Genomic DNA, 13,203 nt, shown 5'->3' with positions numbered 1-13,203 from the left:
ATTTCCAACTCTGTGAACCCATAGACTGTAGCCTGCCAGACTTCTCTGTCCATGGAATTTTCCAAGCAAGAATACTGGAATGGGTTGCCATTTCCTACTCCAGGAGATCATGAGAGCTTGATATGCTGCTGCTAAGTCACTTCAGTCGTGTCCAACTCTGTGCTACCCCATAGACGGAAGCCCACCAGGCTCCCCAGTCTCTGGGATTCTCCAGGCAAGAACACTGGAGTGGGTTGCCCTTTCCTTCTCCAATGCATGAAAGTGAAAAGTGAAAGTGAAGTCGCTCAGTCGAGTCCGACTCTCAGTGACTCCATGGACTGCAGCCCACCAGGCTCCTCCGTCCATGGGATTTTCCAGGCAAGAGTACTGGAGTGGGGTGCCGTTGCCTTCTCCGGAGAGCTCGATATAGTTCTTTCAATTTCCTTGGGAACCTCCTTTGTTGCAGTGTATTGGGATCCTAACCCCCTAAGGTTTATTCTCACCAAAAAAAAAAAAAAAAAAAAGATGACACTTCTGTACAGGCTAAAAACCCCGTAATTTTATAGATATTACTACTTATAACAAAAGAAAAATGTCCTATTTGCCCTGGTATGCATGGCAGTTTCTTAATTAGAAGAAAAATATTTGCAATCAAAGCAGTTAAATCTAATATTGACCTCAAGTAAAGTTAAGAATATAATTTTTCTTGAAACTAAAAGGCACAAGGCAGAAGAAAATTACAGAGCCTTAACACACTTAGATAAGTCTTTTCTAGACATTAATGGATATGCAGATGATAGCACTCTATTGAGAAATCAAAGAGGAAATCAAAGAGCCTTTTGATGAGGGTGAAAGAGGAAAATGAAAATGCTGGATTAAAACACAACATTAAAAAAATAAGATCATGGCAACCCATCCCATCACTTCATGACAAATAGATGGGGGAAAAAATGGAAACAGTGGCAGATTTTATTTTCTTGGGCTCCAAAATCACCATGGACGGTGACTACAGCCACAAAACTAAAAGATGCTTGCTCCTTGGAAGAAAAGATATGACAGTATTAAACCTAGACAGTATTAAAAAACAGAGACATCATCTTGCTAAGTCTATGTAGTCAAACGAAGAAGGCAGTGGCACTCCACTCCAGTACTCTTGCCTGGAAAATCCCATGGATGGAGGAGCCTGGTAGGTTGCAGTCCATGGGGTTGCTAGAGTCGGATACGACTGAGCGACTTCACTTTGACTTTTCACTTTCATGCATTGGAGAAGGAAATGGCAACCCACTCCAGTGTTCTTGCCTGGAGAATCCCAGGGACAGGGAAGCCTGGTGGGCTGCCGTCTATGGGGTCTCATAGAATCAGACACGACTGAAGTGACTTAGCAGCAGCAGCATGTAATCAAAGCTATGGTTTTTCCTGTAGTCTTGTACTGATGTGAGAGTTGGACCGTAAAGAAGACTGAGTGCTGAAGAATTGATGCTTTTGAACTGTGGTGCTGGTGAAGACTCTTGAGAGTCCCTTGGATTGCAAAGAGATCAAATCAATCAATCCTAAAGGAAATCAACCCTGAATATGCATTGGAAGGACTGATGCTGAAGCTCTGATAGTTTGGTCACCTGATGCAAAGAGCTGACTCATTGAAAAAGACTCTGATGCTGGAAAATACTGAGGGCAGGAGGAGAAGGGGGCAACAGAGGACGAGATGGTGGGATGACATTGACTCAATGGACAGGAGTTTGAGTAAGCACCAAGAGACGGTGAAGGACAGGGAAGCCTTGCGTGCTGCAGTCTTTGGGGTCACAAAGCATCAGACAAAACAGTGACTGAAGAACAACAGCAAGACTTTAATCATGTATAAACTGTCTCATAAACCTTTGCCTTTGTATTCATTTACAGCTTAAAATCTAATTATAACCCATTGTCATTCTAAAGATCAAGTCCCAACTGTTTCATTGTATGAGTTTTTTTTCCAATTAAATATGTGAGACCAAAGGGACTCAGGCTAGGCTACCTCCTCTCAATTTTCACAAGCTGACATGCATTGTGAAAATAGTTCTTGATTATTTCCCTTACAGCTTTGCTGTGAAGGAAAAAATCCCACTGAGCTGTGTACATTCCCCTAACATGCTCCAGGGTCAGCAAATGTGGTTAGTAAGCACTGTTCTTTAAAACCAGAGTTTCCACTACATTGCTAGCAATAACCTAAATCAATAGAGCAAAACAACACAAACCAGTATGTGGTGAGTGATGACAAACAGATCTGTAGAGATATAAATGGAAAATGATACAGAATAGCCATATCATCTGGTGATAAAAATACAATCTTATAACACTCCTAGCCTTGAATGGTTTTAACTATTGCACACAAAGCCAGCAAGCAGCAAATCATGGATAAAGACAGTTGCTGTTTTCATTTTACTGTTTGCTCTCTGCTAATAGATTGCAACAGAATGATTATGTGGAGGGTTAAGCATTTGGAGAAGATCACCATAATTACCTGGCATTATTTGGTGACATGATGACATTCTAAGTCACACATCATAGAAAAGAAAAACTGACCTGACCATCTTTTTTACTCTCTAGAGATCAACAAAAGTGTCCTCAAATGATTGAAAAGGATGTTAAAGCCACCCGTGAAATCACTTTAAAAATAATTTCTCAGGTAACTTGTCTGAACTCTGAATGGATAATATAGCCCTCAAAATCTCAGCAGAAAGGAAAAATTTGCCTCACAGATGCAATTATTATCCCTTTATAAAAATACCTTCTGAAAAAAGAAAAGTGAAGTGAGAACATTCACTGATTAAAGCCGGTTGCTATTGAAAACTACAAGATTGCTTTTCATGAAGCAATTTTATAAATTGATATCAAAACCTAAAAAAGAAGTCTTCAATATATAAATATTTTTCACATGACTATATGCAAATAAGAAAGTTTGTCAAAATTGTTACTATTAAACATGATCCAAATACTGATTTACTTTAAACAAGAATGTTATAAATTCCTCAGATGTATTAAAAGGAAAGAATTGACACAACAATGAGAAGATTAGCACTTCTTGGAAATGAACAAAATGTATTTATTCACATTTTTCTGTTTCCAGTTGATGATGAAGGACACTGTACTGTGAGACATTTACCCTGACCACAAAGAGAACTCTTGTATCGTCTGGTTTGGCCCACAGCTTCGGAAAGGATAAAAATATGTAAATGGAAACTACACTTGGAATTTTGTCTTGTGACAGTTCAGAATGAGAAGTCTCTGGTGAGCAGAAAGAAAAGGTTAGCAATTTTTAATATCCAAAATGATCAGTCATTCACCATACACGTCTCTGGTGAACTACATAATGTCAATGCTGTCACAAAAGCAAGACAGAAAATAAAAGTCCTAACAATTTTAATTCAAGGGAAAAAAAAATCCTAGAAAACTTTTTTTCCTCTCTAGATCACTTTAGGCTTGCACAATATGCATTTTATAATTCTTAATTTATATTCAACAGCAATGCTCTCTCTGGCTTTAAGATCTTACCCATTTCTCCATCTGATACTTCAAAAGATTTTACAGTTGCTATTTTCTAGTTTAAAATGGGTGATTCTCATTTCATTCACAAGAAACATGATGCCTTGCCAACCTCTAGAGATGCAAATTATCATTGCAGAATTGTAACAATACCTACTTATATGAGAGGGCAGAAGCAGCACTAAGCATTATATTTGCCTTTCTTCACTTAATTCTCACAGACCTCAAATGGCCATACTTGGGCCTGGAGACAAGAAGAAATTTGTCCCAAGTTCACAAATAACTAAATTTCTGAAGATCTGGCACATTTTGTCAATTCTGAAGAGCATAGAAATAACTGATTATTTATTCAACAAATGTTTCTACTAAGTACCAAACATGGTTAACTATGGGAAAAAAACAAATTGGATTAAGTTTTGATTCTTGCCCTCAAGGACCTTACCTTCTTATTTGGAAGAGAGATCATTAAATAAACATAGTGTTACCTATAGCTACTCACAACCCTAAGGAGTGAAACTGACTTAAGAGCCCAGACAGATATGAAACTGAAACTATCTTCTTTTAGTGAATAAATATTTATAACACTAACAGAATAAAAATGCTTGGCAAGTCCATCTGAAAAATACTTATTCTGTATTTATGGCACTGATATAAAATAATAAAAGTGAAAATCAATCATAGCATTTTGAAAGGTGTATAATTTATATTGATATTTTCTAAAAAAATTCATGGCATTAGCTTTTATTTCAGATTGTTGTAGGTACAGCCAAATTGTACCTATGCTAATTTAAGGGACACCATTTGTAGCAATGATGGAAAATTCAGTGCTGAATACTAGTTATGCCAATAGCTGAAAGTGTTTCAAGGATCAAAACTCAATCTCATAAAATAATATATTTGCTAACTGAAAGACACATGCTCAGTATTCCAGTTGGACGACTGGCATCCATCTTTCATCTACTGAAAAGACAGCATTAGATATTAAAAGTTAAAAAAAATATTATTGGGAATACAAGCCTAAGAGCTTCTTTAATATGGCAGTTGAGTCTGGTAAATTTCCATAAACAGGTTTTAGGAAGTGAAAAGAACTTCTATGTAAATACTTTATATAAGTAATATGACTTATTTAGAAAACAGACAACAGAATAAGACAGCTTCTTTCACATCAGCACAGTGACTGAAAGTCACTGCAAGGTCACAAGTGACAGAAGTGAAGCAGGGATTTTGCCACCCACGATAAGACTGTCCCACATAGGTGAGCAGCAGGCCTACTTTTAGAATCTCATCATTATTGTCAGGAAACAACACTATCTTAAATTCTGTGCTAATGAAAATTTCTTAGAAATATGAGTATTTTAAGATGCCGTATTTGCTTAGGAGAGGGTTCAGGGCACTTTGCCCAAAATATGTCACTTGGGCATGTTGATTATTTTGAATTAAAGTTACTTAAGAGACAGTCAGTGTAAGAAGGACACTTCTACTCTTTTGTCTCCCTGAAAGAAGGACATAAATCTCCCGTGTGAAAGGTATCCTCTCTATACCAAGAGGATGAGAAAACCTTACCGCCAGATACAGGGAATTCAAGGATGACAAGGTCATGTAAACAAATCTCATTACTTCTTTACTAAATGACTACACCAAGCCCAAACTCGTCATCTTGTCAGTTCTCCACAGATGTATTAGTACTTGGTCTAAAAAATAAAAGCTGTCTGCTCTAGTCACTTTTTCAAGCATTATATTTTTATGAGCTCCTGTATGTACAAATTTAAATTTGTTTTCCTCTTGCTCATCTGTCATATGCCAATTTAATTATTAGATCAGCCAGAAATCTTGGAGGGGAAGAAAAGAAAATACTTCCTCCCCTACATTTACATAGCGCTTTATAGTTTCTCTGTGCAGTTCTGTTCTCCCTGTGAGACTGTCAGTTTCTGGACAGCAAAACCTGGTTAGCACAGTGGTCACTATGGAGCTGGTGCTCAAAACACATATCTTGAATTGAATTGAACTGTATTCCTAATTTTAAAATATTTTGTACCTCTGAGAGTTTACTTAAACAGGCAAACCACAATTTCACATTCACCATCTCTATTGGTGTGTTCAAGGCTCTGAAGTTTTGCCTATCATATTTCCCAAGATTCAATAAATCAATTTCAAGGACATTTTAGTACATTTGAGAAAAGGAACTTCTGAGTGAAAGGTCATTGCTTTCATGTTAACATTATTATTTCTTAAGACCTCACAGTTACAAAAGACTATATGGCTTGTCATAACTGAAGCTGAAAAATGTTATGACTGCCATTCATATTTTATTAAATAAATAGCATTACATAAATAGTGCTTATATTAGCCATACAAAACAAATTTTAAGTCACTTATAAAATTGAGGTCTTTTTCTATTTTCTTACTTTTCTAAAATGGTTTTATTTAATAGTTTTAACATTTTTCTAGAATTTATCAGCTACTAACTTATAATACAAGTTCACCCAAGATAAAAAATTCAAATCTTCATTATCCAACTATTATGAGAATAAATAATACGTAAAATACTCTCAAGTTATTTCTAGAAAGCGTTTTTATACAAGTACTATTAGTTTTATGTGACCCCATGGACTGTAGCCTACCAAGCTTCTCAGTCCATGGAATTTTCCAGGCAAGAGTATTGGAATGGATATGCTATCTTCAATACATTAAGAAATGATATTAAGGAAAATTTACCTTACTTCTGCTATAATTTAATTAGAAACCCTCTATCTTGAAAGGCAATTTAGGACATCTAAGAGAATCTATGAAATATGTTCTAAAAGCAAGACAATTTTAGCTTACCAAAATTAGCACAATGTAATATTGGTATATGCTGTTACATATGTTATATATAACATATGTATATATATGTTGGGGTAGGATCACACTCCTTAATATTGTATATATTATATATATAACATATATATGTTACATTAATGAAATGTAAATAATATGGAAAACACTTAAGGATAAAACTTATCTAGGCTAAACTAAACCTATGATGTTCCAAATGAAGAAACTGAGTTATACGTATTGCAAATGTAGATAATTCTTTATATATTACATATTTATCATTAGTATTAGACAAACTGAGAAATACTAAATATTGAATCACAGTAAAACAAAAACCATATCCTTAATTATCTAAGTTCAATAATAATCACTTGAAATATGGTCTGTACCTGTGTGTGCAACAGGCAAGAGTGCATCAAATGTGAGAGAGTAGATAGAGTGGAACACACAGACTCATTGTGCTGTCTTGGGAACTGGGTCATTTATAAGTGTTAAAATTTTCTCCCTTAAGTTCTGAGTATTAATCAATGTCTTCAACTTACAGGGGGGTCTGCATCTTCGGCGTAAACAGTCGTTATAGGTGTACCCTTGACAGCATCTGGAGCCACCATTCCTTTGTAGATTCGTTTACTAAATACTGGAGGGTAATCATTCATATCCTGTAAGACACAATGAGGAGTTCAGTGCTCTGTTTAAACCAGGTTGCCTCTTCCTATCACACAATCCATTTGCCACTGTCAGCCTTCCATCCTCTCAATTCCATTACCCTCACTTCCGAATGGCACCCCAGAGGAAACTACTAGAGTCCCTATACAATATTAAGGAGTATGATGCCTACCCCATTCTATCGGAGCCCCCTCCACGCAAGTAAACAGCCTGTCTCACAAACCATGTGCCTCCAGAAAAAGCTTTCAGATATTGTAATGATGGTTGAAATTTTCTCTAAAGATGCTTCTAATGGTATGATGTAGTTTTGAACTTTGAAGAGTAGGAACACATTTCATAAAAAATACCCTTCTATGAGACAGGTGTAGAAGATGGCATATATATATATATATATATATATAATATGTATGTGTATATATATTGTTTTGTTGTTGCTTTTAAAGAAAGCTCTTTAATGTTTCCATTGCAATTGCAAATTCTTTAATATTTAGCATAATAGGATGATTAGAGCATTTCAAATGCAAATTGTGAGATATCCTTTGATGCCATTTTACATTTTTACAAACATAAAATGATTAAAAGATGTTTTCCCTCTAGCACACTGCAGTAATGACACATAGGTGCTGGGAGCAGGAGCTCCGCCCCTGGCAAAGGTCATGAGGAAGGAGGCTCGGCATACGCAAAGGTGGGATCGAGCCTCAGGAGTCCCTCTGGAAATTCTCAAGCATCTACCCCCAAAATCAGAGTCTGCCTACTTTCTGCTTTGTGCTCTCACATACACCACTGACTTTACAGGGGGCTTTCCCCCACTACCTCTCTCTGAAAAAAGAGTTAACTTACAGCTCCAGTTAATAAAGTTCCTGGGTGTGATAGTGTTTCAACCTACAAACTCCTTTGGAAGTCCTCTAGCCTGCCTGAATAGGTTTTTCCGGCCACGTGTGATTGCTCAGAGCCTCCCAACTGTGAGAGGCATGAGATGTTCTAAACAGTCTAAATACAGATTCCTTTGAGCAGTTAAAAGATTGATTAGAAATTGTATTGGTGAAGGGTTTTTCACTTGTTGGGCCAATGTTTGCTGCTAAGTCTCCATGTCCCTTACCTGCTGTGTCCCTGGCAGTATATTGATTAATATGATTGGTGTAAGTAGTAGCTTTAATGTTTGTAACCTTGGACCCTTGAGTTAATTCTTTTTCTTGTTATAGCCCACCAGACCTTTGCCCTATAGGAATGCAACTTTATCTAATGCTTTTGGAGGGTGGCGCCTGACTTTAGAATAATCACCTTTAGAGAAAAATAAGTTTCTTAAAATGTTAACAGGCCTCCAGGCCAGAAGATGATGCAAATCACCTAAACTTTTGCATATGATAAGTTTGCAGGAAGAAAGCCTGGCTTACTGCATGACTCTACCCTTTCCCCCATTATCCTCTATGCATAACTTAAGGTATAAAAACTACTTTGGAAAATAAACTGCGGGCCTTGTTCACCGAAACTTGGTCTCCCCATGTCGTTCTTTTTCTCACCTTCTGGCTGAATTATTCAGCCTCTTTTCTCCACTGAATTTCCTCACTGAGCTATCCTTATTTCAGCCTCTTTTATCCACTGAATTTCCTCACTGAGCTATCCTTATTTAACCACTCTTTATATCCTTAATTAACGTTTAATTAAGCAATTGTTTCCTGATCCTCGCTGACGCCGTCTCCCCTTTGAAACCCCTGGATCCAACGGGGCTGGACCCCGGCAAGGGGCGCCTGAACAGGCTTTTCGAAGGTAAGTCCCTCAGAGCAATTAGGGTCATCAGCCCTATTGCCCACCCCCCCCCCCTCCACCTCGGAACAATTGGGGTCATCAGCCCTATTGTTCCGCCTGTGTTGAGTTTTCCGGACGGCTAGGACCCCACTCAGGGTGTTCCTGTGCACCAAAAAAAAAAAAAAAAAAGGCGGAGCTCCTGCTCCCAGCACATAGGATTAGATGTTCTTAGTCAGAAATCATGTTAATTTATTTAAATATTTTTTCAAAGTGATTTATATGTATCTTTTTAGTTTTCACAATTCAGTGATATGAGTTATTCATGTTTATTCATTAGATGATATTTATGATGTTCCTTCCATTTTTATGACCCAATGCTAGGCACTGGAGATACTGAAGTGACTCAAAAAAAAAAATATATGTTCTTGGATTTGTCACTTAACTACCATTTGGCAGGTAAAGTTACTGATTCTGAAGATAGCATAGTGACATCTGCTAAACTTATCTACTGGTTTGGCAAAGCCACAAATTAATCTGGTCTCTTGAGAGCCAGGTGATTTTTTTTTTTTTCTCAAAAATTTAAGGTTTTATGGAGAATTGCAAATCCTTTTTTCTTAAAAATAATGATTATTAACCTGGAGGATTTATCTTTCTCAGATTTACTTAAAAAAATATTATACCCTGCATTGTTTTGGATACTCTGACTCAAACATGATTGAGCTCAAAACTAAATTTGTTAGTTATTTTATTCCCCAGGCCAACCTTTTCTCACTTGATTATGCTACACAGTCTTTGGCATTTGTTCTGACACAAAATTTTTTTTTGCACCATGTAAATTGGAAATATACAAATTAGCTGATTATGAACACCCTTTTTTTGCAAAGAGGTCAGGACAATTGGATCATAAACAACTGCAATCAGATTGAGCTTGCTTTTCACAGTAGAGCTAACATCTGAGCTGTATATCTGAAAAACCCTGCAGACTCTCATAAAAGTTGGAGTTGTTGAACTGTAAGCAAAACTGAGAAATTTTCAAAAAGTACGTCATTTCCGTTTTGACATGCAATATTCACAACCTCTACAATGAAGACTTCCTTTATATATGATGAGCTTTAGAATCTAAACAAGTAAATAAACCTAGGAAGCACATGTTCTCTATAATAAGGACAGTGGAAGGTATTGGTCTTCAGGTTCCGGGGATGGGGTAAATATATAAAATTTTTGCAGGCACATATCCTCCTGCTCTTTTCAAGAGTGCTAACTATTTTAATGAGTGAATCCTGTAACCAAAGGGATGGAACTCCTCTTGTGCCCCCTAAATCATAGTTTCTGAAGGTTAGAAAACGAATCCAACTTTGTGATTTTTCTGTACATGACTTTCCCAAATCACATAAAGTCAGTACATTCCTATGAATTTTCTTCTCTATTCTCCAAGGGGATATTAAAAATCTTAATGTTACAGGCATGTTTTGGATTAATTTGACTATTACAGGGGAAAAAATATGGTTTTTCTTAATTATGTCAATACAGCTGCTAACAGTGCTGAGTACAGTAACATCTTTTTCTGTTGTCTTGAAAAATAGTCACCAGGTCACTCACCTCCTAACTGAACACACAGTGGACATTTTTATAATCTGGCTTCATAAACTGATTATACAGAAACCTAAGTTTGTGAATTGGTATCCCTCACTTAGCCTGCTTGCCATTGACAGAATGGAGAATAAAATCAATGCTGTCACTGTATCTGTATATCTTTTTTCTGGCACACTGTACATATTTTGAGGTTACAATCCTTCACCATGGCTAAACTGGGTAGCCAGTACACACAATTCTTGCACAGTGCATTATTTCAGATGAGAGAATTTATTGAAATGCACAATGCCAAATAGCATAATCAATAGTTTATTATATTTATGCTTCAGGGATGCTTGAAGAAAAATGTATATAAATCTGCCTCTGTACAAATGATCTGCTGCTGCTGCTGCTGCTGTCTCTTCAGTTGTGTCTGACTCTGTGTGACCCCATAGACGGCAGCCCACCAGGCTCTCCCGTCCCTGGGATTCTCCAGGCAAGAACACTGGAGTGGGTTGCCATTTCCTTCTCCAATGCATGAAAGTGAAAAGTGAAAGTGAAGTCTCTCAGTCGTGTCCGACAAATGCTCTACTATGCAGCAAATTAAGGATAAGCTCCGCTCTTCAAAAGCAAGCTCTTTTCTGTTGTCAGTCTTCCACTAGAGGGCATGATTGACAAAAAGAAAATTTCCTTTTCTGTCCTCGTTAGCAATTTTATCAAGACCTATAACAGTTTGTTGTCTGTGATTATAATTTTTGTTGTTCTGAACAAAAAAATTATTTTCATGTTTTTAAAGAGTATTCTGAATGTTACCATGGTTCTCAGCTGGAATGAAGCCTTGATCTTCTTAGAAAAAAAAAATAGTCGTATGAGTTAGCATAATTAGCTCCCATGTATCAAGCAACTGAAACTGCACCTGAATGTACAGCTATCTAAGAGGAAGAAAATATGTTTATTTATTTTCTAAATTCAAGTTAAAATAATCACAGAAGCCATTTCTGCTTTGGCAGACCACAGAGTAGATTTTAAGCAACCTTTTCTAATGAGTATAACAGGAACATAGGAAATTGCTGGTGAACTTACAAATTAATGGCAGGTTTCCTTTTTAAAGACAAGAGAGATGATATAATTTTTGATGTCTGGAATCATGGGTTAAAAATTATTCTAGATAAGAGGCTTTGCCTTGATAGAAGAGTACTAACCAGTGATACTTCCATCATATTTGTTAAATGATGATAATACAGAGAATGCCAGTCCTCATCTCAAACTCTTATGCACACTCTGTAACGAGATCAGGTGGTGAGGTGGTGTGTGTAGCGGGTGGAATGGCTTCTGTTACTCCTCCCTTACTGTCTAGCATTAGCACTAGAACCGTCGGCTACCTTGCCTCTGAAATCCTTTAAGGCTTATGAACCTGATGCCTCCTCTTCCTTGGCAGAGGACACAGTTGATTTTTTTCCTTTGTCTGTTACTAGTTCTGTTTCCCAGTACCAGACACACTCTGTTGTTCTTGTTGCTGTTTCTTACATTATATGCCTTCTGCATTTTCTGCCCCCTTGGTTTCTTTGTTTTTTTTTTTTTTTTTTTTTTTTCTGACTCCTCTCCCTTCTCCTTTGATTCTGTCACATAAGGTCAAAAAGGCCCCATTTCCAATCAAACACATCTTTCCTTTTCTATTTTGCATGGAGTTCTCTTAAACACAAATCACAAACTTATCTCAACAATTTTTGGCAAGGTTGGGAGGGTGGGGATAAAAACCTGTACTGGAAGTTTCTTTGTTAGCTGCCTAAAATTGTTTTGCTTTTCTTTTCAAGTTTGAAGCTTTTCTAGAATCTTGGGTGATAGTATTATTCCCAATATAAGGTAATCAGTGGTACACTTGCCACAAGAAGCAAAGTGTACACTATAGTTCTCAGTATCACAAATATTGATGGAGCTCCCCTGTATAGCAACCCTCTCCAGTACTCTTGCCTGGAAAATTCTATGGATGGAGGAGCCTGGTAGGCTACAGTCCACGGGACTGCAAAGAGTCGGACACGACTGAGAGACTTCACTTTCACTTTCCCTTGTATTAGTTAGTACATTAGATGCTGGAGATATGGTTACCAGCAAGAAAGATAAAGTGCCTGCTGGTACTGAGCTTACAATTTAGTATGGAAAGCAAATAAATAAATATTATCAAGTGTGATGAATGCTATGAAGGAGGAAGTATAAGGATGTGATGGGAAAACATATGAAGGAGTTTAAGTTTCACATAGGATGTATCCCTGTTATCTGAGCAACTGCCTCATTACTTATGCATGTTGGCTGGTAAAACAGTTTTTCAAGATTAATGGTTAAATTAGAAGAGACTAACACTGTGCAGTGTTGATAAGCCACTAATTTAATATAAAATTCCACTCCCATCTAATTTCTCTGAACTGGAATGATAATGTAGGGGGAGGCAGTTGATAAGTTTCTTGAATTTTTTCCAAGTCATGATACTGTGGTCAGTTGGGAGTTGTTCAGTCACTAAGTTGTGTCTGACTCTTTGCGACCCCATGAACTACAGCATGCCAGGCTTCCCTGTGTTTCACTATCTCCCAGAGTTAGTTCAAACTCATATCCACTGAGTCAATGCCATCCAACCATCTCATCCTCTGTTGTCCCCTTCTCCTCCTGCCCTCAATCTTTCCCAGCATCAGGGTCTTTTCCATCCAGGGTCTCTGCATATAGCGGCCAAAGTATAAGCATGTGTATTCAGTATTCTTGCCTTGAGAACCTCATGAAGAGTATGAAAAGGCAAAAGGATATAACACTAAAAGATGAACTTCCTAGGTCAGTAGGTGTCCAATATGCCACTGGGGAGGACTGAAGAAGTAGCTTCAGAAGGCATGAAGAGGCTGAGCCAAAGCAGAAACGACCCCC

General features: G+C 37.3%; 1 protein-coding gene across 1 annotated transcript in view; it reads right to left on the bottom strand.

The window, feature by feature from the left end:
- The window catches only part of LOC147343960 (protocadherin-15-like), a 1,781,617-nt gene that overhangs the window by 212,496 nt on the left and 1,555,918 nt on the right, over window positions 1–13,203 (bottom strand). The window contains exon 24 of the mRNA XM_086377653.1: window positions 6,855–6,971. Within this exon, the coding sequence (XP_086233779.1) occupies window positions 6,855–6,971 (117 nt within the window). The remainder of the gene's footprint in view (window positions 1–6,854; window positions 6,972–13,203) is intronic.

This window comes from Bos grunniens, chromosome 26 (assembly GCF_055505025.1).
Source record: "Bos grunniens cultivar Pamir isolate PY7600 chromosome 26, Bosgru_T2T1.0, whole genome shotgun sequence".
In the NCBI taxonomy this organism is placed as follows: Eukaryota; Metazoa; Chordata; class Mammalia; order Artiodactyla; family Bovidae; genus Bos; species Bos grunniens.
The sequence above is the reverse complement of the archived record's forward strand: the minus strand, read 5'-3'. Positions and strand labels throughout refer to the sequence as shown.